Source organism: Poecilia latipinna, unplaced genomic scaffold (assembly GCF_001443285.1).
Source record: "Poecilia latipinna isolate Pla-1442-1.1 unplaced genomic scaffold, P_latipinna-1.0 Scaffold289, whole genome shotgun sequence".
NCBI lineage: Eukaryota > Metazoa > Chordata > Actinopteri > Cyprinodontiformes > Poeciliidae > Poecilia > Poecilia latipinna.
The window spans coordinates 315,722-343,519 of NW_015112905.1; the positions used below are offsets into that span (position 1 = coordinate 315,722).

The 27,798-nt window shown below is 38.8% G+C and overlaps 1 protein-coding gene and 1 long non-coding RNA gene across 2 annotated transcripts in view; one reads left to right on the forward strand and one right to left on the reverse strand.

Annotated features, from left to right (window-relative positions):
• LOC106948459 (uncharacterized) overlaps positions 1–23,133 on the reverse strand; it is a 54,422-nt gene extending 31,289 nt beyond the window's left edge. The window contains exon 1 of the long non-coding RNA XR_001425176.1: positions 22,793–23,133. This is a non-coding gene — a long non-coding RNA (uncharacterized LOC106948459). The remainder of the gene's footprint in view (positions 1–22,792) is intronic.
• A 3,692-nt stretch (positions 23,134–26,825) lies between these two features.
• The window catches only part of mmp2 (matrix metallopeptidase 2), a 21,477-nt gene continuing 20,504 nt past the window's right edge, over positions 26,826–27,798 (forward strand). The window contains exons 1-2 of the mRNA XM_015034145.1: positions 26,826–27,148; positions 27,332–27,558. Of these exons, the coding sequence (XP_014889631.1) occupies positions 26,996–27,148; positions 27,332–27,558 (380 nt within the window). The 5' untranslated portion in view covers positions 26,826–26,995. The remainder of the gene's footprint in view (positions 27,149–27,331; positions 27,559–27,798) is intronic.

The window sequence follows — 27,798 nt, forward strand, 5'->3', positions numbered from 1 at the left end:
CAGATCACAACTGGATAAGCAGATTCGAAACAGTGTTTGGTTAATGCTCTCTTTAAGGATCTCCCTACATTTACCATTTCAGTAACAAGAGGATGTCTGAATCCTTATCATTAACAATTACACTTGTTTTTATTGTTATTGTCCATACACATCGTGATCTATAAGTAGTAATTTGTTAAATCCTTTTTCTTATAGACTTACAGGACATTTCCTGAGACCCTTTACACCCCAAATTTCCCTTGCTCTCTTTATACAAGTGTCCCCCAGGACATGTGCTGTGCCCTTTAATGCTGCCCTTGTTCTGCTCACAAGAAGCAACGTTAAATCCCAAATGTTAATCAGAGCTAATAAACAACATTCAGGTACTGGGAAGAAGACCAACATTATTTAAAAAAGAAAATGAGTTAACATCTTAGGCATGTGCAGCTGCTGGTTCAAGTCACTTGCCCCTCTTTAGACGGATGTCAGGCAGATCACAGAAAGGTTTTGTCACAATTGGCTCTCGAAGTGGTTTTTTTCAGCCTTAAAACAGAACAGAGATTTTCTGAAGAGTTAGGTAAACAGTGTTAACAAGGCAGAGGTTTTCACGGTCTGACTGAACAAAAGCCAGAGATGAGGCACTTTGCCTCCCCTACAATTCAGTACGATCACTACCCTTAATCTTGGAGTCAGGCTGCATACCTTGTGATTTTTCTGTTAGAACATGGATAGGCGAGCAGCCCGTGGAACTTCAAAGGGGCAGGGAGACGCACATGGCTGCTAATTTTTCAGACTGGGCATATGTGGCGGAGAGCATGGATTTGAGGCTCTCCTCTCACTTCAAAGCCCGGCGCCTTAAAAGGTCTGGCTGTGTTTTGACGTGGATCTGCAGAGGTGAATGAGAATCAAGCACCCGCTGCAGACCCTTCAGAAGTCAGGCTCACTCTGTTTAACCCTCCTCCCCACTTCTCCCTGTGCACACACTCCCTCCTCCCTGCCTTGACAAAGAGAAGAAGAAAAACAAGAAAATTCAATAATGCCTTTGAGAGGCAGGATTACCTGAGGAGATGCCTGCGCTGCTATGCCGCAAGTGAAATCTCATGTGCCCTCCTCTCCTTCTGCTCTCACCACATCTTTTCACTCCCATCTCTCTTTTACTCCCTAGGTTGGTTAAAGACAGCCCTCAAAAAGCACATCAAAACTATCCTTTGATGCCATGGCAGGCAATTAACCCCTGGAGTCCAAAATTACAGATTGCCTGGGATGTGACACATTTCGATAGGGTGGGGTGGCAAGTGTGTGTGCCTGATTTTCCTAGGGTGGGAGTGGGTCTAGGGAGGGGTGGGTTCATTGTTTGTTTGTTTTTAAAGTGGGCTTCCTTTCTAATGAAGTGATGCTGTGGCAGATTTGATACAACCCATTTCTGTCAGTTTGAAAAGTAAAGTAGGGTAAACCTCTAGAGAAAGGGCTAGCTTCACCAGAGGAAGTGTTTGCACTCCATTATCTATACTCTTGCTCACTTCTGATGAACATTGCTGCAATACAGAGGGAACAAAGGAGCCAGGCTCCAAGCGAATATTAATTAAGTCGTAGGCGCAGCCAAACAATGATTAGGTCTATCCCAGTTTTGGTTGTGTTTTTGTGTCATTCACTCCTCTTGTGATGCTCAGCAAGAGGAAATAATTAGGCTCGGTTGGAGTAGCAGTGCTGGATGTGACTTTGCGGATAAACTCCAGCAGCTCCTAACTGATAGAGTGCATTATTTGTCACTGAGTATTACCTTAGATTAAATGCTGTGTGAGGCTTTGGCACAGCAAAATGACTTTACAAAATGACTTCATTTTGCAGACTTGTAAGCATGGCAGGTGTGTAACAACCTTGCCAGGTGATGAGATTACACTGTAGTGGAGGTGAGCAAAAAAACTAGTTTAGGAAAAGCATTCAACGTGAAGTGGCTAGGGACCCCTGGCAACAAGAGCTTTCATTGCAACGACTGAAATGGTTAATTTTATACAATCTAACCTTTATTGATCCAGGAATTCCTTTGAGTTGCAGGAAAGTTTCAGGGAACAAAAATACAAGAGAAAACCAAAACAGAAGCAATATAATACATACACTGAACAAAGTCATGTTGCACTCTTTAGCTGCTACACGAGACTTCAACTCTTAGACTTTTCAATACAGCTAAACTAAAAATAATATTTTAAAACAGATAAACATCTCTGAATGTTAAATACTGTGGACTTAATATTTGGTTAGACCTCCTATTGTATGAGTTACTGTGGCCTGGAGGCAATCAGCTTGCGAAACTGCTGAGCCTCAGATCCGCTACATTGTTGGGTCCCCAGATTAAAAATATGAGTAACTGAATTGGCAATAAAGTAAGTTCTAGAACACATAGCTAAGTTTTCCGATTCAGAAGTCTGTTTTAGGTCAGTGAATTTTCATTAAGCAACTAGACAGTTCACACTGAAACAGAAGAGCTGATGAGGAAATAAATAGTACATTTTGAAAGCGAGTGCTAGCTGCAGATATTTTTCATCATTCTGAAACAACATTTAGGGTCGTTGGTGGCCGTGTCTTTTACATAATGCCACAATGCATCTCTGCACTTTGTGACGCATTCACTTTTGCTAAAAATCTGGTAAGCATGGTCATTTTGATCCTAGTTAATGCAAACTAAATTAATTGTATGCATAAGTACACAACATAAATCTGCAGCTCTTTTCTGCTGAGGAAAAGTGATTTTTTTTTCATTCCATCTTAACCTGCCACATCTTGCAAAGACTTCTCATCTCATCAGCACATTGTTTTATGGTGGGATTTCTCGCTGCCCTCCCCTGGCAGACAGTGAGATTACATAGCGACTATAAGCACCTCAATTTTGTATGACAGCCTTTTCCACGTGAGGGAATTACAATCATGTTTCATTAATTCAGCTTGAATGAAGCCACATCTCAAACATAGAAAAGCTCATGATTTATGTGAAATTTGTAAAATAACACATGTCATCCAAATACAACATCTCCAGAATAAATAAGTGAAATTGAATTTTTCATTCAAAATAAGATAAATTTATAAAATATCTAAAAAAAATGGAACCTAAAAGTTGAAGAGCTCATCTAAGGAATCATGCATTGTAGGTTATCAGAGGAGTGCCAAGTGAATTATTATTTTTTTTTATCAAATGGCCTTATTTATCACTGCCTTTCAGTTTCAATCCTAGCAAACCAAACACACATACTCTGTTTCAATGGAAAGTAATCACCCAGGGAGAGTGGTAAAACATGGTATGCTGCAGAGCACTTCTTTCATTTTTTTAATTTTTATGACTTGCCATTACTTCCCAACTATTCTTTTCTTCTGTAACAAAATGTATCTGTGTTTCGAAAAATGTCTGACGCACTTTGTTCAAGCCCAGGGAGCCCTACACAAGATAGCCTCAGGCCAGAGCTGCTGTACTTGCTTTCCCTTTTGTATGCACATTGTCTCTGCGCAGCCTAAATATGGGGACACGAGCTTCATAGCCTACTGTCTTGCATGCCGCTGCCCTCCCCAGGTACTCTGCTAGCGCAGCTCAAACGCAGGCTGTGGGGAGACAGCGCTTCTTTGCTTCAAAGAGGGGGAAAAAGATAAATCATTCAGCTCAGGCTTTTGTTCCAATATGCCATGAAGCCGCGATCACAATCCCTTTTTCCAGTCTCTTTGTTTCCCAAACTAAAGCATCTGGATGTGACAGTGAATCCAACTTCCACTGCAGGTTGTTTATGCAGCTCAATCACCGCATGGCATGAAATTTGAAATGACATCGTTGACATTGCTGCTTTTAGAGAAGAGGGCTTCATATTTAAAGCAATGTAACCATATCTATCCATCTATCCAGACAAAGCACACAGAACTAAAACTATTTTAGTTCGAGTGTCTTGCAGTAATAAGCAGTGTGCAGACCTTGTGAATATAATGGTTGATTTATGCTCATCTTTAAATCTTGATTTCACTGCTTTCAACAATTTTTCCTTTACTTAAAGTTGGTGTTTGTGTTGATTTTAAATCAATTCTCAATCCTCAGCAATATATGTAAAGATTGTCATGCTTCACATAGCTCAGGGAAAGGGAAATATGCTCACCCTTCAGACTGATTCGAACAGATTAAGAGACTGATTGATCCATAGACACAATAAACATAGACTAAACTTGCCTACAATGTCAATAAGTTTAAAAGCTTTCTTAGAGTAACAAGTTTCTCAATGTGAAATCACAGTAATGGTCAAAAAATTACAACCTTACCCCTGAGATTATATGCCAATATAATCTCTTGTGCTGAAACAAATGGTAAATTACACTGTAATACTGCTCATATTTTTCTTAGTTTGTTCCACTCTGGGTTTCAGTCACCAATGTCAGCCATTTTTGTTCCTTTGTCGGGAAAGGTTGCAGAACTCCTGTCTGTGTCAGCCGACTGCTCAGCCTTGTTAAATCGTTTATAAGAGTACAATGCAAACAGAGAAAACAATAACGAGAAAATCAGAGTTATTAAATTGGATATTGGAGTAATTTATAAGCTAACTTCATCTCAATAGATCCAATCCAAGTCATTGTTTAGGCAGAGTGAGCAGAGCCACTCCAATCATTTAAAAAGCAATTCAGATTTATATGAAAGCCACTTCGGCGCAAAAGTAGGAGTGCGGAGGAAGAAATAAAGAGTGTGGAGAGGTTGTTAATCTTGATGGCATTTTTATTTTTCCTTCATTTCTAGGATATCAATTGTGTGCTGCATAATGGGATCAAAGTGAGTTTGCTAATAATGTCTGAGAGGGAAAGGGCTTACAATGTGTCAGTCAAACACTGTCTAATGTTGTCTATCTCAACAAGGCTTCCCTGTGCTAATTCTGCTTCACACATCAGTGGGCACAGCAACCCTCCATCTCCTGCCGAGAGCACAGCAGAGCAGGAGAAAACACAGCGTCATGCTAAATGGTGTTTAATATATTCACTGTTAAGGCTCAGCTAATGTTCAGCTTGTCCATTTTATAATTACACACAGACAACAGCCAGTACAACTCTTCCTATTCATCGTTGGCTCGTCCTCGCTGTGAAAGCTGAAAAGACAAATCTCAGCAAAGAGGCCTGTCATAAATTTAAAATTGACTTTGACTGACGTCCAGGTACTCCGGGTCAGGGAGGTGAGCTGGGGTTGCAGAGGCATGTGCTGGAGGGGATGAAGGTGGACCGATGTGACATGTTGTTCATTAACTAATAAATAGTAAAAAGGGAGTGTGACAGACGGACCAGAGCCGGCGGGACTCTTGCTGTCGATTGCCCCCGGGGTGACGAGTGGAAACACATTCAGCTCGGAAACTCTGGCCACTTGCCAACGCTAACTGTACTTGTCCCCACTCCTCCCTGCTGAGAGAACATCCATCTCCCTTCGTAGCCTGACACTCCGTTTATTCCCACATTCATTTGTCATGTCCCTAATCAGCTGGATGAATAGAAAAGCCATGACCATGATGGATAGTGATTGTAATTAAGACCCTCCTCCTTCAAAAAAAAAAGAAAAAAAAAAGATCTTGGCTCAGTTCAGGATGCTACTAGATTTTTATTTTTTATTTTTATCTACCAAAAAGGGGGCACTTCTTAAACTTATTTTTATTCTTTGTTGATGGTGACTGACGGCCCTTTGGAGTCGCTGCCTGTCAGCTGTAGGTCATCTGACAGCTGAGTGACTGCAGAGAGAGGTGTGATGGAGAGTGAGGGGGATTTTGAAGCAACTGTGGACCCAAGATGCTTTTGTTTTGTTTGTTTGCTGTGTTTAAAACAAAGAGAGCATAGCATTGAGGATTGCAGCTGAAGGAACTCCCCTCAGAGATTACTTATTCAAAGGCATGCAAATGACATTGCCATGTGCTGGTTTACAAGGGGGTTGTGTTCATTTTGGATCTGCTTAATTGCTTCATTTCCAAAATAACTTCTTAGTTGTTTACTAGCACAATATAGATAAGGGCTGTGTGCAAGGGAGCTGCAGCACAATTCCAACATTCTTCAATTTCTGGAGAAGTGTTTATTCTTTCACGGTCTGGTCAGTTTTGTACTCATAAACTAATGTCGCCCTGCCTTTTGAAACTAAAGTCAGATGAAAAAGTCCTCTTTACCTCTCAAAATGCGGTGCCCTTCAGCAGTTAGAGGTGCAAATACTTTCAGTTATGCAACTTTTTAAAGTTAGACTGAAATTTGTGCCGAGTTCTGTTTGCACAATAGTTTAAAAACAGTCAGATTGGATAGAGAATTTCTTTGAACATCAAGCTTACCCCAATTACATACAGACTGTGAGTCAATGTGATCCAGGAATATGCATTGCTCTCAACCATTCAAATGTAGCATTGTTTATGTTGTAGATGTCATTGTTTCCCACTCTCAATACTTTCGCAGTCTCCAACAGGTTTTCTTCACTGTCTGTCCTGTATTCAGCTTCATCCATCGTCCCATGAAGAACTGAACCCCCACTGTATGATGCCACCAAGTTGGATGATATATAGAATAAGGGAGATATGCAGTCTTTGCTGTGTTGTATTAGTATTAGAGTGTCATACTTTTTGTTTTCAAATGACAGATGGAGTGTTTCACAATGTTTAAAGTTTGGGATATTTTTTTATATCCTAACCTGAATTTAAACTTCTCCACAACTTTATTCCTGAGCTTTACATTTTCTTTAAGGTGATCATTGTAATGATGGGAGTTTATGCACTTATTGAGTAGATTTTCATCTGCAAAAATACACTACAACAAACAAACCTTGCATGTATTATCATATTATTCCCAATAAAACACAATACAACTGTAACATTAAATAATGAGAAAATACTCGTACTTACATGACACTGCATGGAAAAAATATGGAAAATTTTTATCATACTTGTATGTTGTAAATTTTATAGTTGAGCCTGTGAGCCACAGCAGCTTCCTTTTTCTGAGCACTTTATGTAATTTGTATGATTTGTTGACCACTTTACATAACTTACATGAGAACATGAAAACATTTCAGAAAACTTAACATTCAAAAGCTATATATATATATATGTAATATCTTTATGTACAAAATACATAAAATCCTAGGATTTTAAGTGTACATACTTTCCTTTTACAATGAAAAAAAAATGCTTTGATCAAGTCCAGTAACTCAAATAGGTGCAATTTGAATTTTTATTTTATTGTGAAGAAACCTGCCAAAAAGCATCGTTTTCCATCAAAGAGTCTTAAAAAATGTGTGATATTAAATTTCTATCTTCATTATCACATCCAAGTCGAATACCTGATGAGAGCATACGTGAGAACAGTATATGTTTTATTATGTGTTAAGATTACGTGAAAAGAAAAGAAAAAAGATAAGTCATCGCCCATAATCCTGGGGAGCAAAACCCAGCAGGACCTGTGTCCGAGGAAGTTAATCACCTTGGGTAGGTGCAGAAAGGCCAGATTGAATTTCAGGAAAACACCGTATCTGTTGAGATTAGCCATGCGTGACATGCCCGCACTCCCTTTAAACATGCAATGCCAGCAGCCGCCCCAGAATATAAAATCATTGAAAAGAATCAATTACTGTTAATGCAACAGTGGCAGTCAAGCATGTAATACATGGCATATCTCTCAGTAACCTGAAGTAGCATTTGGACAGTCTTTTATGTATTTTTTTTTTTTTTTTTTTGTGGAGCCTGTGTTTGTTTACCACACATCTGAGGATATGGCACATACATTCAGTTTACAATGTTATATATGTTTAAATTATTATTTATAACCCATATATTAAACATAAAAGACAGCAAAATTGTTTTTGCAACAGATATGTAGTGAAAAATGATTATAGGTCATTTTAAATCAACAGTGGTAAAAGAGTTGATCACCCCAAAGAATTACCAAAAAATAAGATTCACAAGTGAAATATTGTAATTTACAACAGCAGACTAAACAGAAGTATCTTAAAATCTATTTAAATCAAAGTCTCCCGAGTTTAAAGTAGTGTAAGGCTCTAGGTGTAGTGTTCTCAACTAAGCCTTTCAAAATAACCCCAATATTGCTGGAATATTCTTATTATGTGCGTCACATAACCCTCTTTGCTTCCAATCAGCCCAGAAGGGCCTACTTCAGCTTTAAATCAGCACTAACATGCTTAATCCCATGTTAAATGGAATAACATATAATAAATGGAGGCAAAAACATCATCCCCTGGCAAAGGCCTAAATCTCTTTTTCATGTCTGTCTGAGTGGACAAGCAAGGTTATTTATTGTGAAACAAGGCGGGGACAAGGATCACAGCTCCACTTTGAGCACCATCTGACGACAGAACCAATGTTTTCACATCACATTCCAGTGTAGACAAGCTTTAAACCCGCCTCGGTACGGCCTAGGCCCTTTGTTAACACTTGTACACTGGTCGCTTTCTTGATCAGACATACTCTCAAATATTGATCGCAACAAATTTCTGACATTGTCCTCATTGGCAGGATAGCAACCTTGTAAAGGTTGCTATCCTGCCAATGAGGATAGCAACCTCAATGGCAGGATGAGGTTGCTAAGGGCTAATGCAAAAAAGGATTGCCTGTCCAGCTGCAGTTGTAGTTTGCGTGTTTTGGAATGACACCTCGAACACTCCCTGTCTCCTCCTCCTTCCCGCCGGTGGATGACTGTTCTTGTTTGAGGGACACTGCTTGATCATTCATTATTAGCTCGCGTCTGTCAAAGCAAACAATGAATAGACTGCTCAGAATTGATGACTATATAGAAGTGCATATGAGCAAAAAGGCTTTCATTTAGTGCCCTACTCTCCATGTAGGGGATGACAGTCATGATGGATATAACACTATACACCAGATTTATCTTGAAAATGGAATAATTATGCACTTAATGCATGGCTGGTGGTCTGCATTCAAACTGATAGCTAACAGGGCAACCTGCAGGACAAGCAGAGGGGATTGGACAGCAAAATCCCCACGGCCTTATACTGTATGCCCCATTGGAAATCTTTAACCACCGCAAAATACATTTTCTTTTGTCAAGGTTACGATACAAGTCTGGATATGCCAACTAGCACCATGACACTGTCACCTCCACAGGGACAACCAGCTCATTGCAAGGTGACCTCAGTCTGGCTAATGGTGACTAATACCCCTGTAGAGGGTAGCTAAGGGTCAGTCCAAACCACACTTGGTGGAATGACAATGAAGCAGTAGCTAACACTGATCAATACGGTGCATTACATATTCCTCCATCTTTCTTTGTTCCTCTGTACAAGATCAAACACGGAGACATCTAATGGGAAAATAATGTAGATTTCCCTCCAATCCGCCGTGAAGGTAGTGCGTAAGCACCTGGCATGTGAAGCCTCAGTGCTTCAGGAGAATGAATTTCTGCTGCAAGTTCTAAGCTTGGTGATTCAGTTCGGGGAACTGAACAAACAGCTTTACATGTAACACTGCCTATATAATTGAAAGTGCATTTCAGAGACATCAAAAGGATCTGTGTGTGTTTTTATGGAGACCTTAATTTCATGTCATCCTAAGTTTAGTTATAGGGAGGGGAGCTGGAGCTTCTGAGTGGCGTATAGACGAATGGTACATTTGTCTCTAAGGCATCTGCAGGTATATGTAAGTGTCAATCCCGTGACCAGATTTCACATGCCGCTAACTCACTCCCTGATTGTATAAGTGTTTCTAGTCACACAGTGGGCTGCATTCAATCCCATACTCAGACAACCGAAACAGCGACCACAAAGCACAGAGCAAGGAGACAATAAGATTTTCTACATATTGTACTCACGCTTCGTGTTTTGGTAAAAATACATACTCAAGTGATGATGAACCTCATCAGTGTGAAAATGAGGAAAGCCTGGAAATTAATCATTTGGGAAAACGGTCATCAGAGTTGGCTAATAGCTCATATTAGCTAAATATTCTGTCTCAATACCTCAAAGACAACTACGGTGTGATTAATGTAATCATTGTCATTAGCCTTGAATTTTTAATAATAAATTCCCAGAGGCTTGGTATGATTACATTTTGTGCTCTGGCAATTTAAAAAGCCATGAATCCACACTGGTGCAAAGCTGAATATAACAAATGGTACAACACACTAATTCCAGGTACTGTGGGAAGGGTAACAGCTGAAGTGAAATGGGCTCAAATTCATCTGGTGGCTTCAGATTTATTTGTCTTCCTGTGGATGCAGACGTATGTAGTGGTGGTGAGCCTTTGATCAGGTAATAGAGACCATGGTGCTCTCCTTGCCCTGTGGCACGAGGGTTTACCTGCTGCTAAGACAGGTATCACAGTCAGGGACAGAGCACCTTAAAGAGGCTTTAACCCGCCTCTGGATGAGGCTGACATGATTCATGTGGGCTGGATTTGGATTTGACTCCCTGCTCTAGCACAGCATCTTTCATGTTCGGTGTGTGTATGGCAATATGGAGATGGGTTTTGCATGCTCGTGGGTGTTCCTTAAAGAGGCGATACAACCGCAGACTGGTCCTGATCCCCGACGAGTCAGAATCTACCTCTCAATGAATCTCATGTAGCACACTTAATACCCTTAGGAACATGGTGCACAAGGCCCCTCATCTTGGTAACAGAAAGGAATTTGAGAGCAGATTAATATTATGAACAGTAATATTCCCCCAGCGGCATCTGCATGCTCCGGGGATTACAGGGCTCTGGGGTGATTACCGGTAGGGGAAGTGGGGTTACAAGGCCAAAAAAACTTTTTATCATCACCTGGGGTACATGGTAAGTGACATAAAACGACTTGCAAATGTTTAATAATATACCTTGTGTCTGTTAAACAAAGTATCCAGGTGAGTTTATTACTGAAGATACATGACAATATGTCACAGGAAGTAACGCACAAATAAAATTTCTCTTCAGTAAAATTTAAAGACAAAACTGATATAATTAAATTAAAAAAATATTTTTTTATTAATTTCAATACATCTGCAACCTCAAACACAGTTGCCTAATAGCTGCAAAGCTAAATTCCTTGTACTGTTCATTAATCAAGATTGGATTTGGGTTTGGACAATTACTATTTGTATGTTGCTGTCAGAGGGAATCATCTAAATTCTACCTTATTTATGTTAGAATTTTCTTTAATTACATGTAATTAATTATTATGAGGGGAAGATGGAATCAAACGTAAATATCTGAATAACGCTCCATGTCAGCCTATTGTTGAAGCAAAGCTGAATGACAGTTAAATTTGAGTGAGCTGTAAAAAATACAGATGCAATGGTTTAGCTTTATTAACTCAATAAAACTGTGACAGAGGTAATGTAGAACTTTTACTCCTGGAATAAAAAACTACTCATCAAAATCTACTGATTTGGAATCGAACTGAAATTTACTTTTTGTTTTCATCTTCAGGAGTGAGTTAATATTTTCTCAAATTACTGCACCTTTTTATTAAAACAGCTTTTTATATGGTTTCATTTAATTTCTTTTAACCTTCTTTTTTATATTCCAAATGAAAGCTCGTCCCACAGCCATGATTACAAGAAAGTCCTTTCTGCTTCTAGGATTTATATAGTAGAAAGTAATGAAAATGATTTGTTGGTTTACTAGGTTTTAAAACTGTTGACAGCTAACCTCAACTAAGTGGGGAAACCCTTCATGCTTCCATAGAATTCAAAGAAAGCAGCCAAGTGAAACACAATCAAATGTATTAATTGATCTTAAGTCTAAGTGAGACCCTACCTAAAAAAAAGCAAAGGTTTTGCAGTTATTTGGTTTATGACATACAGATATGTTAACTGCTGCTGTCAGCAGATTTGAAAAGTTTTATAAAGCTATTTCCTATTTGAAGTCCATCATTCTACAATAAAAATATTGACAAGACAAACTTTTTAAAATAGATGCCAATAATTTAAGCAAATTCAACTCAAGTTTCACCTGAAAAATTACAAAAAAAGATTTTTAATAAATCAAGAGCTCCTTCTAAGACTTTAAATGCTTCCGTCAGCACATTAAATGCCTAGTTTATAGCAAAAAAAGATTGAAAAGGTTTGAAAAAGTATGGGTTATTAAAAAAGGTTTTCATGAAGACTATTCTCAATAAAAGAAAATTGTAAACCAAACTTTTCAAAGTTATACTTCAATAAGCAAATACAATTTCAAACACGAATATCTCAAACCAACTGCCAAGCATTGTGGATGGAGGGGTAAAGACTACGACCTCAGGACCTAGACGACTTGTATTCATGAAGCTGATCACAAGCAATGTACATCGAAGCATTCTGGACTCAAATGTGATGGCAGCTGTCTTAAGCCAGGTCATTCAGGAAAAAAAAAGTGCTGTATACATAAGAATGTCACTGTCTTTTCTACAAAGGTATGAGGAAAGTATTTTAGGAAATGGCTACTTCAAGTTATTACCACAAAAGACAAAGTTCAAACTATTGAATTGAAGGAGAAAATGTCTTGCCATACATCTAACTTTCACAGTAGCCAGGTTCTGCAAATGTTTAATCCTATTTTTCTCTTCCTGATTTGTAATGATATTATTAGTTTAGTATATAAAGACAAGGTTACTACAAGGCAAGGGTCACAGTTTTCAACTCCCAAAGGATGACTTCAGATATCCCTCAGGGTTTAGTGTCCGGCTCATTGAAGGTATCAGTTTTCAGTAAAGGATGAGGACCTACCAGGCTCAGGCCCTGCTCCCACTAAGCTGTATTATTCCCCACCCCACTGGGCTGACGCCAGGCCACGCGTGCAAAGCAAGTTGAGGAAATAGCCTTCAGCTCTTGTCTTATGACAGAAGATACAGCAATTTCCTTTGCACTTTTTCCACAAGGAAAACACATAGTCTGGTTTGGCCATGTGCAACCAATAAGTTTGTCTAATGAAGTCCAATGGCGTGCAGGCAAAAAAGAAAGTGAGGCTCACATGTCCAGAATTATCCAGGGAAAAGTGTTCTGACACGCTGTTCTGCTGCTAGGTGTTGGCATGAAAGAAAAGAAGCAACACTGTTTCCATTTAGAGTTAAGGGCGGAATCACTGAGTACTTCAGATTGTACACATTTGAGAAAGAAAACAGCAGGATATTTCCTTTCTTAGGATTGAGCCAAGGAAGGAAGGTGAGGGGCACTGTGGTAAGCTGCCATGCAGGGTCTGAGTTTGTCAACAGCTCATAAGCTTTAAGTTCAAAGAGCAATCTGATAGAAAATCTGTCTTGGCAGCGGTTTCCTCCCATGGGTTTTCCAGCTCTGCTTCCTTCAGATTGCACCCAATGGTCATCAATTAGAAAGCGGAAGGGTGCCATTCACACAGACCCAATAGTCTTTCTAGTTTTAAGGGTGTGAGAAGAGTGTATACTACCATAAATTTACTGTAGAAAGGCCAACAAAAACAAGTTTCTTAAGAAAACATGTTTGCTTTACCTGATGATTGAATGTGATCAGGCAATTGAAGTTCATCATGACACATTTCCCTCGTCTTAGTCTTCATCAGAATCTTTGCTTCCTACTTTGTGAAACTCCTTAACTTAGTCTTTGCAAATCTTAATAGATATGCCCCCAAGTAGATGCCTGTGGATACCCTGGACAGCTCTTAGCTAATGCCCCAGACGGTTTAAGATACAAATCAGCTAGTCTCCAAGAGAGTGAAATGAACTCTAATGTATGAATCCAAGGAGATCTAAGCTAAATAGTAAATGACCTGTACTTGCATAGTACTTTATCTAGTCCATAGGACCTCACAGTGCTTTGCACCGCACTCAGTTATTCACTCATTTACACACACACTCACGCACTGATGGAGGTAAGTGACATTGTAGTCACAGTTGCCGTGTGGCAGACTGGCAGGAGCCAAACAATTGGTGCCACCAGGGCCTCTGATGACCACTAGCAAGCAAGGCGAGTAAAGTGTTTTGCTCAAGGACACAATGACTGAGTCAGATTGAGTGGAGGTTCAAACTGGCAACACAACAGTTACAGGATGAACTCTTACCTCCAGAGCCATCATCATCCCAGGTAACGTACAGCCTATGTGAGGACCAAAGGCAGTGTTAATCCAGTATTTGAGTGGGGAAATCTCTCATCAAATCTTTCAGTGATTTTGGGAGAATTCTCGTAAGGTTTTCTCTCAACTCTCTGACAATCAGAACCATACATTTTCTCTCTCCTAATTTCTGCAGTCAGTAAGTAATGTTTTACCAGAGGTCATAGGTCAGTAAGTTCATGCTAGTCTTTAGAGAGACTGCTGTATCTACAGTCAGCCCAGCTACCTCTTGCAAGGTCTAGATAGATCTTCCCAGCCAGTCTATGGAGTGATCTCTTGTCCACCGAACCTCTGGATTGTTTTACTCAACTGTGCTACTGCGGTTTCATGTCCACATGTCTTTTCAGGTGGATAACCTGCATCTGAATCTTCTTCAAAACGTGTAAAATATAGTTTATTTATTTGCTTTTACCTGCATTCATGCAGAGTTCTTTTCTGCAAACACCTTTTTTTTTTTGTCTAGTATAATTCACAAACCTGACTGTTGTATGTTGCCTTGTGTCTGCTGCCCCTGAGTGGCCAAAAATAGATTTAAATAGGATAGCACATTTAAAATTCATTGCCATCATTAAGAGGTGTGATAAAATACTTTTCAAAAACCTCTAAAAAGAAAAAAAAGCAGTACATCTCTTTATTATAGAACAGTGTATATATGCACACACACACACACACACACACACACACACACACACACACACGCACGCGCACACACACGCACGCACGCACACACACACATAATCCTTATTCTATATAACACTGGTCTCTTTGTTTTTTTTGCCTTTATTCCAGTACAGTTTGGATAATTTTTAATCAAATTATCCCTTTTCTTAATTCTTGAAATACATCATTATATAGATAATGCATTACATGAATTGTTGTGCCCATACCTTTGGGGGGTTGGCCTGTGACAATTCTATACAACATTTCTCTAGAGCTGAAGACATTCATTTTCATTTCCCAGTGGCTGTCTTAATCATCATGTTTCAATGTGACAAAGAGCTTGGTGTGGCATAACAAGAATGCTATTGTAAATTGATTTCACTGCTGTACGACACTGTGTTTTATGAATAATAACAGGTATTTTATTCAAATTAATGCAGTCCTCTTGATTAAAGCTGCATCAGTTACTGTAATAAGAATTTGTATTTTTTCCAGAAACAGCCTATTAGCGGGGGAAAACTTTTTGATTACAAAATTTAAATTGCAGACAGTACAGAGTACAGTAAGAGTAACTTTCTCGTTATATTATAGAATATCAAATATGTGGATGGATTTCGAAAGGATAAGCATATGGGACTCATCATAGACAAAAACCATCTGTTACAGCTTAGTGCCCTTTTAATCCCATAATCTTTAATCAAACTATTTCAAATAACACAAGATACATAGATTTATTTATTTTTTTTAAATATAAAAAATAAATCATATTTTGGCAATTTTAAAATTAATAAGCCAAGAGAACACGTTTCCATTTTAATTAGGCTCATATGAAAACTGCAAGATGATAATTTTCACTCAGGTTATTTCAAAGACAATGAATGTGTGATTAAAAAGGTGGTTTGTCCTAAAAGGAGCAGTGTAAGTGTGAGAGTGAGGATGCAGAAATCAATACAGCTTTGCATTTGCTGAGCTTTGATCGTGTACGGCGCGACCTGGAGATTAAGTAATAAAGATTCTGCTTGACAGGCTGATCATTACCGCTAGTTTGCAATCTGTCTGTGCATCCATTCATCCTGCTTAACGCCTTGAGAAAGACGAGCGTTCTACATAAGTGAATTTAGGATGGTACATGTTGGACAGTAACTATTAAGGGCCAAATGCTGTGTTGAGTGAGTTCTTTACATGTTATTTAAAGCACCACTATGACCCTGAGGCATTAATGTGCAGAAAATAAATTATTTGAAATCGCATTCTTAAGCTGCCTTTTATTAGCAGATGTTTTAAAAAGAGAATAACTGTCAGTGAGACTTTTGCCCTTTGTTTTACGGATCAGTCGGGTCTCACAATCTCCATATTGCCCGGTTATTCATTCTTCCTCCAATCCTATGAAGAGCCGTTTCCCTCAACTGATTTACTACTCTGATCCAAGGACACAAAGTACGATTTCATGAGCCAGTCATCTTCTAAATGTTGTACACATGACTTTTCTGGCCACAGTGTGTCCCAATATGTCCAGTTTCAACACATTCACACACTCACAAATTAAATACAGGATAAAAAAACAGCTCACAATATGGCCCAGTTATGGAAATCACTGTCCCTGATACATTACAAAGATTTGAAATATAATATAGTGGATTATGGTTTGATATCAGTTCTCGCTTATTATTGTGTGTGAGAGGAGAAAAAAAAATTACCTGCCCTCTATCCCTGTAGGATCAGCGGATTAATCTTGGTAAGACGTAATGCACACAGATGGTCAGACAGGAAAAATTAGAAAAATATGCAATATGAATACATTTGTCTGGTGTAATATCAAATATAATTCATCTATCACAGAGATAATGGCTTGATGCATTGGTGTACTTAGGAAAGAGACAAAGTTAATTTCTTTATAGGCCAAATATAACCACCAAGATCCCTTTGTAATAAAAATTGTTCTTCTGGGAGTATTATATAAATTAAATGTAAGCCATCTATCTGGTTTGCATAGTAATTGCAACTGGGCTATAGTTTGCATTAATTCATTTTGAGCTGTGCTTTAATTCTACCAGCAGCATTCTCATACAAATATATGTGATTAAAATTGTTATTATTATTATTATTATTATTAAAAGAATGAAACGAGGACAGTGTTTAACTTCAGCCTAATCCGGGATATGATCTCCTAGAGCAAAATAGTCTATTAAATGTCACATATTGTCACACTGCCTTGGTTGTTTATTGGGATGTGGACAGAAACGCGATACGGTCACAAGGAACAGCCATAGTGCAACTCCCAAATGGCCTGTGGGCCTCACCTTCCTGCCAAGGGTCTTTTTCAATATCCTGCAAACACGGACAGAAGTGGCACGCATACTGTCCGGTATTTAAAACACAGGACAGCTGTTAGGTGCAGACACGACCCGACAACACGACTCAGATCACAGGTAGTGGCAACAGGAGGAGGCACTGTTTCCGTAGAGCTCATGCACTAACACAACTCCGCTGTCAAACGACACAACAAGCTCATTTTCCAGGGTGCTCCAGAAACTCTTTGGACACCTTTGTTACTTCAGCTAATTTTTTTTTTTCCATTTCTCTTTCCTTTTTACCTTAGATCCCTTAAAGAAATCTTCAAAGGCTTCATGCAGTGTAGTCTGTCTGTTGCGTGTTTCCAGGAGGCCCGTGGGGTATTACCAGGAAAACTGTAATCCAAGTCTCTGCTGCTAACAAGGTGACATAGGGTCAAACTAGAAAAAAAAAGGAGGACAAAAACAACATTTAATTGAATCATGCTTGCTTGCATTCAGAGGTGACATAGAGCTTGTTATTGGTGAGGAATAGGAAATTTAGTTTGGTCTGGAATTTGTGAAGGGATTGTCCATACCATAATAATGAATGACCTCTGGATCTTTAAGATCATTACTGTTATCTTTCAGGAGTCAAGTTCGATAAGGTGACTGTGAGGATTTGTTTGATCTGCTTCAAAAGTGACTGATGACTGATTTTGGGGTCAAAGGCCAAAAGAAAAAAAGTTAAATTAGATCCAGTTGTTGAGACCCATTGCGAGATACGTGTTAAATCAAACTCAGACTGTCTGGCCGTTTGAGTGTCAGTTTTGGTCTTGTAACACATTTTGTTATTTAAAGGGGAAGTTAACATAAAGTTTACAATATTTCCAGTTTCCTAACATCTTTAATTGTATTCAGACATGTATCTAACAATAACAACATTCAGTTGTATGACTAAGATAGAGAAATATGTGAAAAACTGTGAAAGAAAAAACTTGGACATGAATCCATAACACGATATCTAATCAATACAAAAGTAGTGACGGTAAAATCTCCAGATTGGATTTCAGTTCAGAAAGTGAAGAATGTATTTGGTGATTTATCCATCTGGGAGGAGGAGGTCATGTTGTCTGAGTGCAACAGTTTGGAGACTTAACAAACTTGTACTCTATGGAAAGTTTTCAAAGCACTCTGTTGTAAGCCTATACTGCCCATAATTAAACTCGAAAGTTCATTGTTAAAACTGAAGAGACGTTTTCTGTTGATGAGCAGGAATCCATCTTCCCGACCTCTTTACTGCCACAGAACTCGCCCATGTTTCCTGCACAGATGATCTAGTTCTAAAACACCAAACTCTTTTCTGTGTTGTCACTAAACGTTCACACATCCTTTCCACATTTTTCTGTTTAAAAGGTCTCTTTCTTACATGAAATCAATCTGTTGTGTGATTACCTTCAGAGATTTTTATATGGTGCCATTGCACATGCTTTGTCGTCATCCACTTACGGCAGTGCATTGAGGTGGCTCAAAATGCCTTTTCAGTTTTAGGAAAGTGCATTTTAAAACTCTTCTGACCTTAAAATAGAAAAGGTTACAGTGATTTATTTTTTGGCAATTTCCAAAGAATAAGACCCAATGCTATAATTCACAACTCTAAGGGTTTTTTTTGTTTGTTTGTTTGTTTGTTTTTTGGCAAATATGAACACAGTGTGTTAAAAGGAGGCTAAGCTCTTTTAACAGAGCCAGGAATGTTGCTGCCAGGCCTACTCGTCTCCTTCCTTTAATCAGTGAAAAGAAATCAGAGCTGATGAATATGATTTCCCAAAGGGTTTCTTTTGTTTTGGAAACACTATTCTCATTCTCATTTAATGGATAATTACTTAACTGGTGATTGTTTTTTTAGTACTAATTACACTCAAAGGATAAAATAAATAAATAACTGGAAATTCCCATTTGCATAAAAAAAATTGTATATAATATGTGAACTCTGGCCCAGGTGGCATCCTCAGATTATGAGCCAAAATGTTAACAAATAAACGATTGTGTTGTTGGATGTAATAAATATGTAAAATAAAATTCCATCCAATGGTTTCGTAATACATACCTACAAAAAAAAAAAGAAAGTCAAAAGCTTCTGAAGCACAGCAGGTAATTCACAGCTCTCATAACTGTGAAAAGCACCCTGCACACTGCAGTGTTATAATGTTTTCGCTCATTTACGTCACGCAGCATTTCCATTTCCTTTATTAATTCAGGTAGAATTATTCCTGACTTATACAGACTGTGGATTTGCTGTGATGGCTAAATCAGAGCCTTAATGAAAATTTTAGTCCAAGTGTCATCCTACGCGCAACAAGCTAAGAGCCACGGCACACCAGAATACCACTGTAAATATTTCAGAATAACTAAGAGCAAACCAAGGTAGACATTTATATTTCATAATTGTGTCCTCGCACCTCCAGATATCCTTGAAAGTAATTTGTCTTTGACGTAAGGGCGGCATCAATATTTTAATTTCCTGAAAGATCTCACAAACAGTTTGATAAGTAACGCTGAATTAACAAATGACTTGTTTTGTAGGCCTTAGTGTGAGAACTCGTCTCAGATAAACAGTCATGAAGGATTTGCCGGCTTGCATCTTTGCATTATATAGCCTAAGAAGGAGCCTAGGCAAAGGCTGCTTATGCAGATCGTAGCTTCAGTGAGGCAACTGAAAAAACATGAACAGTCTTTTGAAAGAGAACACAAACTGCAGCGCTGCAGTGAGGTCAACCCTTCCCTCTTGCTTATTTCCATCTGCTGTTGCCAGCCTCTGCCACAGAGTGGTGCCGACGCTGCTGTTATTGGAGTGAGGCAGGGCCAGCCCCGTGTCCTATAAACACACACAAATCATTTACATGCTGTACTCATCAAAGGCGAGTCTTCCCCATCTCCTCCGAGACTCGCTCGGATCTGAGCTTCCAATATTGCATCTCAGAGTGGTGCGACTAACCTTTGCAACTGCCAAGAATGTGATTAATTTTTTAAATACAGCTGTTGACCTATTATTGAGATGGAGAGGAGCCACCCGAGACACTCATCTCCTCTCCTCGGTATAATGGAATGCATTATTGAATCAGTGTTTACAAGGCGTGCTAAAAGAGAAACAGAATGTGTAAGAAAGCATTAAAGTAAGGCAATTCGGCTAATGTCGCTTTGGGCCTTCTGCGCACACAAAAAACGTCAGTCAAAACTCGCAATTCTTTGATTCATTGCAGTTTTCTCTGGCTGATGCATCTGTGAAAGGAGTGGTGACACAATGTGGAACAATAATTACCCCGCAGTGTTAAAGTCCTCTAGTGTCTTGGTGCACTCATAAATAAAATATGTTCGAGATAATGGATTTATGTTTAATAATTCATCATCAGAATGTTTCAATCTGAGTGATATAATATGTGTCACAATTTCTGTAACACAGTGCTTAGCCAAATTAAGTTATCTTGAATCAGATTTATTGACAGGGCTGTTACTGCATTCATTTACTCAGCAACCATTGGTTAATTACTTCTGCAAAGCAATAAAGCAAACAATGCCAATGGGCTGAATCTAAACCACTCAGCATCAGTGTTAACTACGCATTTGGGTTAACTATATATCGAAACAACATAGCAAAAAAAAACCCCACTCCCTTCTCAAAAGCATCAAGCAGCTTTGGGTGGGGACTGAGAGGAGCAGCGGGTGATATCTGTCATTCATGACCTCTGCTCCATAGAGGGAATTTGGTTTGATGACCCATCAGAGAATCTGCAGGGGTCTTGCAAGAGCCAGAGGACCTAATGGTGAGGGGGGGTAAAGGGTGACATCTAGGTCTGCAGTCTGTTCAGCTGGATGGGGGTCAATCGCTTGGCTTGAAGTTCCAGAGCCAGCTGGAAAATCATTATAAGACTGGCCTTCGTGTCCAGAATGTTCCATTCCCTGTCGCAAGAGAAGGTCTCACTGGCAAGTCAGAGCAAGCAGCTTGCCTCATAATTATGACATGAGTTTATTCTGTGTAGGACAGGAGCAAACATATTCCAGCTGTGCACAGAGTTGGTGTTGGGAGAAAATTTGCAGCTAGTTGATTGGGAATGTCATTTTATGTGGTATACCTGTTGAATTGCTTGTTATCAAAAACAGCAACTCAGGAAATGATATGCCAGCAACTCAATGCTCTTATGTCTCATGGAGTTGCAAATACAACTTGATAAAGTTCAAACAAAGCATTGCATGGAGAAGAAAGGAGATTTAGGTGACTTTTTAAATGTTGGATAGTTATTGGCAATATTTCTCTGTTTTCTACTGACAGAGAAAATAGTCCACTGAGCAGCAGCTAAGTGGATAATATAAATGTATTAGTCAGAAGAGAACTGATTGTATGGTTCAACATAACAAAAATCCCTCAGTTGCTCAAATAACCAATCATTATAACCAAGGAATGCAGAACATATCAAACTTTGAAGCTGCAGTGACTGAAGACCGCTCCATGTGCTGCTTCTGTCAGCTAAAGTAGAGTGACAACTGTTTGGAAAAATGCTAACTGGTGCGATTACTTTCCATATCAGCTGTGACATTCAAATGGAAGGGTCAACATGAATCCAAACTACTTTGTCTTACAGTTCAGGCAGGCTGTAGCAGTGTAATCATGTGGGGAGACACTTTTTTGACAAGTTGGTTTCAGTTGATCTTTGTCTAAACAAAGATCAACTGAAACTATGTCCATCCCTTTTATGACCACAGGGTGTTGATCTTCAGTTGGCTACTTCCAGCAGAGTAGGGCATCATGTCACAAAGCTCAGATGGTCTTTAACTGGTCTACTGAACTGAACTCAAATAGCCTCCACAGTTACTGAATCTCAATCAGCACAGTAATTCTGCAGCATGATAGTCTGATGTCAAAAATAATAAAAACATATCCGAGGAATGTTTCCAACATCCTTTCGGACCTATGCTACAAAGAATAAAGGCAGTTCTGAAGACTAAATGAGGTCCAATTTTGTACTTACAAGGTGCATCAAATGAAGTTGTCAGAGGTGTTAAGTGATAAGGTACTCAATAACAACAACAGCTAGGCAGTAAGACAGCATATATGATGTACAGCATAAGCATTCAAAAGCACCATGATTGAGATTATTTTATAATTTTGTGTTTTTATTATGTAAAGCACCTTGAAGAGCCTTGCTGCTGATATGTGCTATACAAATTAACATGATTGATTGTTGACGCCACCTGCCAATCATTCTAGGGGGTTTGACTGCAACTGACCAATGGCGGTCGCAAATTGTCCTTAAGTACACGCCCCTTATCTGGAGGAACTGAGCCTCCATGAACATTGCTAAGAGGCTGCGGTCATATAGATTTCAGGAAAATAGATCATGGTCCAAAGTTGTCAGCGGGGAACATGCAATCCTGACAACCTTACCCAGAGGGTGTAGAGGCGGAATACAATTTATTCCATTTCCAAAACCCAAACAGAGTCTGAAATACTGCAAGGAATGGCTGAAGGCCTGCAGCCGACCACATGTCCAGTTCAATGAAACTGTGATCAACAACTACCACGTTCGTCTGCAGGAAGGTAACTAGTGGTAAACATCCAATTTTTTGTCATAATGACACTTATTGACACTTCACTTAAAGATCAAGTGGAGAGAATTGTGCTTGATTTTTATGTGAGTAAATTGCAATAGTAGGTCTATGACAACGTAAAAACGTGCTGTAGTCACTGCGGTGTTTACATTTAAGCTCCTTTGAATGCTAATGTTTATTTTTAAGCATTTTCCTGAAGGGAGATTTGCACAAGCTTGTATCATCTAAGTCATTACTCACCCGTTTTTCAAGTACAAAATGCACCCGACGGAGCTTTCACTCTCACATAACGAGACTTTCTGCGCCCCATTCGTCCTCTGGCTGCGAAAAACTTGGGTTTTTCAGAGCTGATGTACAACTCCTTGGGGAATTTTCTTGCCAGTCGTCTTTGCCTCAATGTTGGCTGATGATGAGGCAAAAATGACTCAAAAGATTTCTCGGACAGCGTGTTGAGTTCTTGTTTTTTATTTTATTTTATTTTATTTTTTTATGGCGGTTGGCAAGCAACGTTTAGATGTGCATTACCGCCATCTACTGGAATGGAGAGTGGATCGGGATGCTAAATACATTTTACACAGATTTTAAAACTAACAAAAGCGCACTGAGTTCCATTAACATTATTTGTTTGTCGCATGTTTGCTCTACTTCCGCATTGGGGTAGAGCCGATGTCATGTCAATTGTATTTAAATCCTCCATTTCAGCCATTAATAAATACAAATGATGGAGATGCGGCAACCATCACCAGCAAGAAACCCACTTTAAAAAACAGCAGCATTGAAAAAAAAACAAAACAAACAGAAAATAGTTTACATGCATATCAAATGTTATCATCTCAATCTCTTTATACCACTTCTTCCTGCAAAATTGCATTTATATGCACAAAGGCATTCAATTACTGTAGCTGTGGCTCAACTTTTCACATCTCACAGCATTTTCTATTTAGAGAGGCAGTCCCCATGTACATATAATAGGCAGGCATTCTGTTCCCCCAGCTCTGCAAGAGATCACTGTGAGTGTGTCACTTGGAGGAGATGGCAGCATGTATCATTGCATAAAATCAAGCTTCTGCTCCAAAGTGACAGGCCCTGGATATTGTTGGCAAATGGATGTTAAATCCATCCAGGAACCACCAACTGCAGTCCCAGCTATGAAAAATTAACTGTACTCTGGGTAAGGGGAAGGGAAATTGCTCTGCTAGATATACCACAATTGTGAGCAATCCATCTGACAGATCTTGTTTTGTGGAGAAAAGAACAAAGAGACGAAGAAAGAATTATATTATTTGGCCGTTTCTGTTAAGGTTGGTTCTTATTTGTTGTTTAGTCTAATCCAATATGAGAACATGCACAAAAAGATGTCAAGAAGAGTTACAGAAAAAAGACCCTTGCTTTGCTGTAGTCTGCAGCTCCTCAAAGAGAGCAGCATGAACAGGCCACAGAAAACAAAATGGTGCTATGCCAGTAACAAACACTAGAGTGCACTAGATCTTTTGATTTAAAACCTTCATTACCAGGCCAGCTAAATTTGTTTGTGTCTTTATAGCAAATGAAACGATATGTAATTTCTCATCAAAAGTTTATCAGTTTAAAGCAATTTTTAACTATATAAAATTTAACCTTATGTTGATCACATGGACGGTGGGAATAATAGAAAAAGAAGAGGGAACAAATCCAAGACCACTGAATCTGAACCTCAAGGTCAAGTTAATTCACTTTTTCTAACACTCCATTGATCCATCCATTGGTTTTTCAACCATAGTGGGCTCTATAGAAGAAGGCCCAGGAGGATTCCACTATTGACAAAAAAACAAAAAAAACTACTGTAATTGCCAGTAGGAATGTTGACAAGCCCCAAAGTTTCTATGAGAATTTATTAGAACACTGGAGCTGTTTGGGCAACTCTATATTTAGAGAATAAAAGCTAAACCTTAATAAATAAATAAATCAACAAAAAAAAACAAACATATTTCTTATTAATGCCGTTTGATAACACCTAAACATTTTTTTAAGGAAAAGTCTGATTTGTGATAAAAATGAAATCAACCATGAACTTCAAAACATACATATTTGTAAGTTTCAAGTTATTTAAGAGAGTCCTGGTTAGGCTGCCACTTTTCTTCATTTTTTTTAAATTTTGGTTTTGTCCACAGACAGGTAGTTTTTTTTTTAATGAGACAAAGTGTATTTATTGATGATGGATATTTCAGTTTTAATGTCTATACAACACTGTATGTTGAGTGAGCATTCTCGACTTTAAAACAAGTTTTAACATTGTGCCAGCAGATGTCAACATAACACTATGTTGCTGCTTTTCAGGCAGCCAGTAACTACAAATCAGTTCTGTCCAGAGGCTGGAAATCAAATTATCGCCTCTCATCTTTCTCACTACACAATTATTCTGGGAAAACCTGCAACCTGACATTTACACAGGTTTTGCATTTGAACCTTTGCACAAATTAAATATTTTTGCAGAGCATTTTTGTCCCCCTCATAAAAATTACAATATCCACTTCCAAATGATCAGCAGGAAATGTTTGGCTCAGTTTATAAGGAGCTCACTCTTTCGCTTTCAAACTTTCCAGATAGGCTTCTAATGCTTCAGTCTGAAGAAATCATGTATACTACAATAACCTACGATCCAAAGAAATGTAAACATTGGTAACAGCACAGGACTAAATACTTCTGGACACTCGATATAATCATTGATTACATCCTGAGGTGACGGAAACACAGAGGAGAATCTAAAATGCAGAAGATTGAAAAAACTGTTATGGCACACCAGAGACATCATTTCCTATTGTTTTTTTTCCATTAAGCATAGTCCACGAACTATCGCCACTGCTTCTTCTCAGTCGGCCATGTTTGTTTACTCTGTATTTGAGTTTGGTTTCGAATGGTTAGGGAGAATTTCTCAACTCACCAACAATGTCGAAATTGGTTGGTGTGTGTTTCTTGTCTCGGAGCATTTATCCTGACAACAAAAGTTATCTGGGTCAAATTCAAGTGCGTGGCCTGGACCCATAAATTGGGTTGTTACTGCTGTGGGTGGAATATGAAGGAGTCATGTTTCTTTCAAACTTTTATCTTATTGGTTGAAGCCAATGACAACATTGTGTGACTAGAAAATAAACCCCTTAATCAGCTGTGAGTCTCTCCTACACCTGAAACAACTCAGATTTATGTAAATAAGCTAACTTCAAACACAACGTTTACCATTTTAATCCTCAAACTGCTATTTAAGCTAGATTGTTTTTTTCATGACATCAACTAGTATGTTTAGCAAAAAACAAAAGTCACTATTTTCACTTTTTTTTGGTTCTTTTCTATGGCATATCACATTTTGCTGGCAGAAAGCTGTGTAAATGTTGGACTGACAAAACACAGCAAACCAACACCAGCAGATGACTCGTATAAACCAAATCAGTGCTTCTCCTTTCTTTATCTAGAATCTAGATAAAGAAAGGAGATTCTAGACTATTTCAGCACCTTCTTCTGTCAAACTTTATCTTTCCAACTAACCTTTGTTTAATATGCATTAATACAACACTATTTCAGCAGCTGACTTTACCTCTCTGTGAAGAAATAAGAAATAAATGCATAGGATAGTTTAGTGTGTGTGTGTAATGAATCAATTAGCATTGTCTACCAAAATAAATTACATATTTTAATTATTCTGATTTATTGAGATGAGCCTGAATATTAAATCATTGTTTTAGGACAATATACTTTACTGTATGGATACAATGCCTCCCTGTAGGTGAAAAACAGTTTCCCAGATGGTGTGAAAATATTGAAAAACATTTAAGAGGGATGGAGATGCTGAAATAAACAGATGTGCAGGATATTGGCACCAACCAATTCCGGCAATGTAAAACACAAACAGTTTGTAACTGTAGAGGAGACACACAAGTGTATACTGTTTGATTTATGGGGTCAGACTGAAAACATATTATGCTGGAATAGTTGAATAGCCGCGTTCGTTATCACCGCGGAGTAGGACTAAAACTCCGCATTGGAAAAATAAATCGTTTCCATCCGGGCTGTATTTAATAAGAGCAAAACATTTTCTCAGCTGTTTGGTCAGCGGTGCACATTTTTGCGTGCAGATTGCATTAACCACTTTTCCATTGTCTGAAATGAAACCTTTCCCTCCACATATCGCTTGTTTTGGTCTTCTTAGAATAATACTGAGTGATACACTCTACCAAAAATGCATGACTCCCCCGCTCCAACTCAGCCTGGAGACTGCGCAGAAAGCGTCGGAGAGAAAAAGTGCACGAACAAGCACAACTTTGAAAGTTTATGCAGCCGCTGTGCAGGACGTCCTGAAGGGGGGAAAAAAATCTGCAGAAGAGCAAAGGCACCACAAGCTGACGGACTGAGAACGGCAACCACTCCGAAGCAGCTTTTAGACCAAACTTAAGAGAGAATTGCCCTGCGAAAATGGGCTTTCCGACGATATCTAGGTGTCATCTGGTTATTTTAAAAGTGTTTTTGCTTCAATTTATCGCTTTTCAAGCAACAAATGCTCGCCCATCTCCTATAATCAGGTTTCCCGGAGACGATACCCCGAGAACAGACAAAGAAGTTGCTCTGGTGAGTTTGTTGTTGAATCTATCTTACAGAATGTGCATCTAAAAGCTGCTGTAAAGGCTTTGCTTTTGTAGGCAAAAAAACCGTTGTGTGATACTCAGAACAAAAAGCTATTGTTTTTATATGAATAAAAATGAGAGAAATTAATTTCCATCTTTTTTTTTTTATGTTGCACATCTCCTGTAGCACTATCTGAATAAGTTTTATGGATGCCCACAAGACAGATGCAACCTTATGGTGCTCAAAGACACTTTGAAGAAAATGCAGAAGTTCTTCTCCTTGCAAGAAACCGGGGAAATAGATGCCAGGACGGTGGAGATCATGAAAAAACCTCGCTGTGGTGTCCCGGATGTGGCCAATTACAACTTCTTCCACAGGAGACCCAAGTGGCAGAAGAAGGAGATTACCTACAGGTCAGACCCGTAGGGACTTTTGTGTAATGTTCCAGTAACTTGGTCTTGGCAACACATCCTAGCTCCTACTTTTTACCTTAGAACTTGTCAAATATTTGAACATCAAAGTGCTGGTTAACTCTATTAAAAATACACATGTTGGGTGTATTTGGCTAATTTGATGTCATCCATTGTATTATTTACTTGTCTTAATCTAATTAAAAGGCTTTCAATAAATCAAAGCATTCCAGAAGTAACATC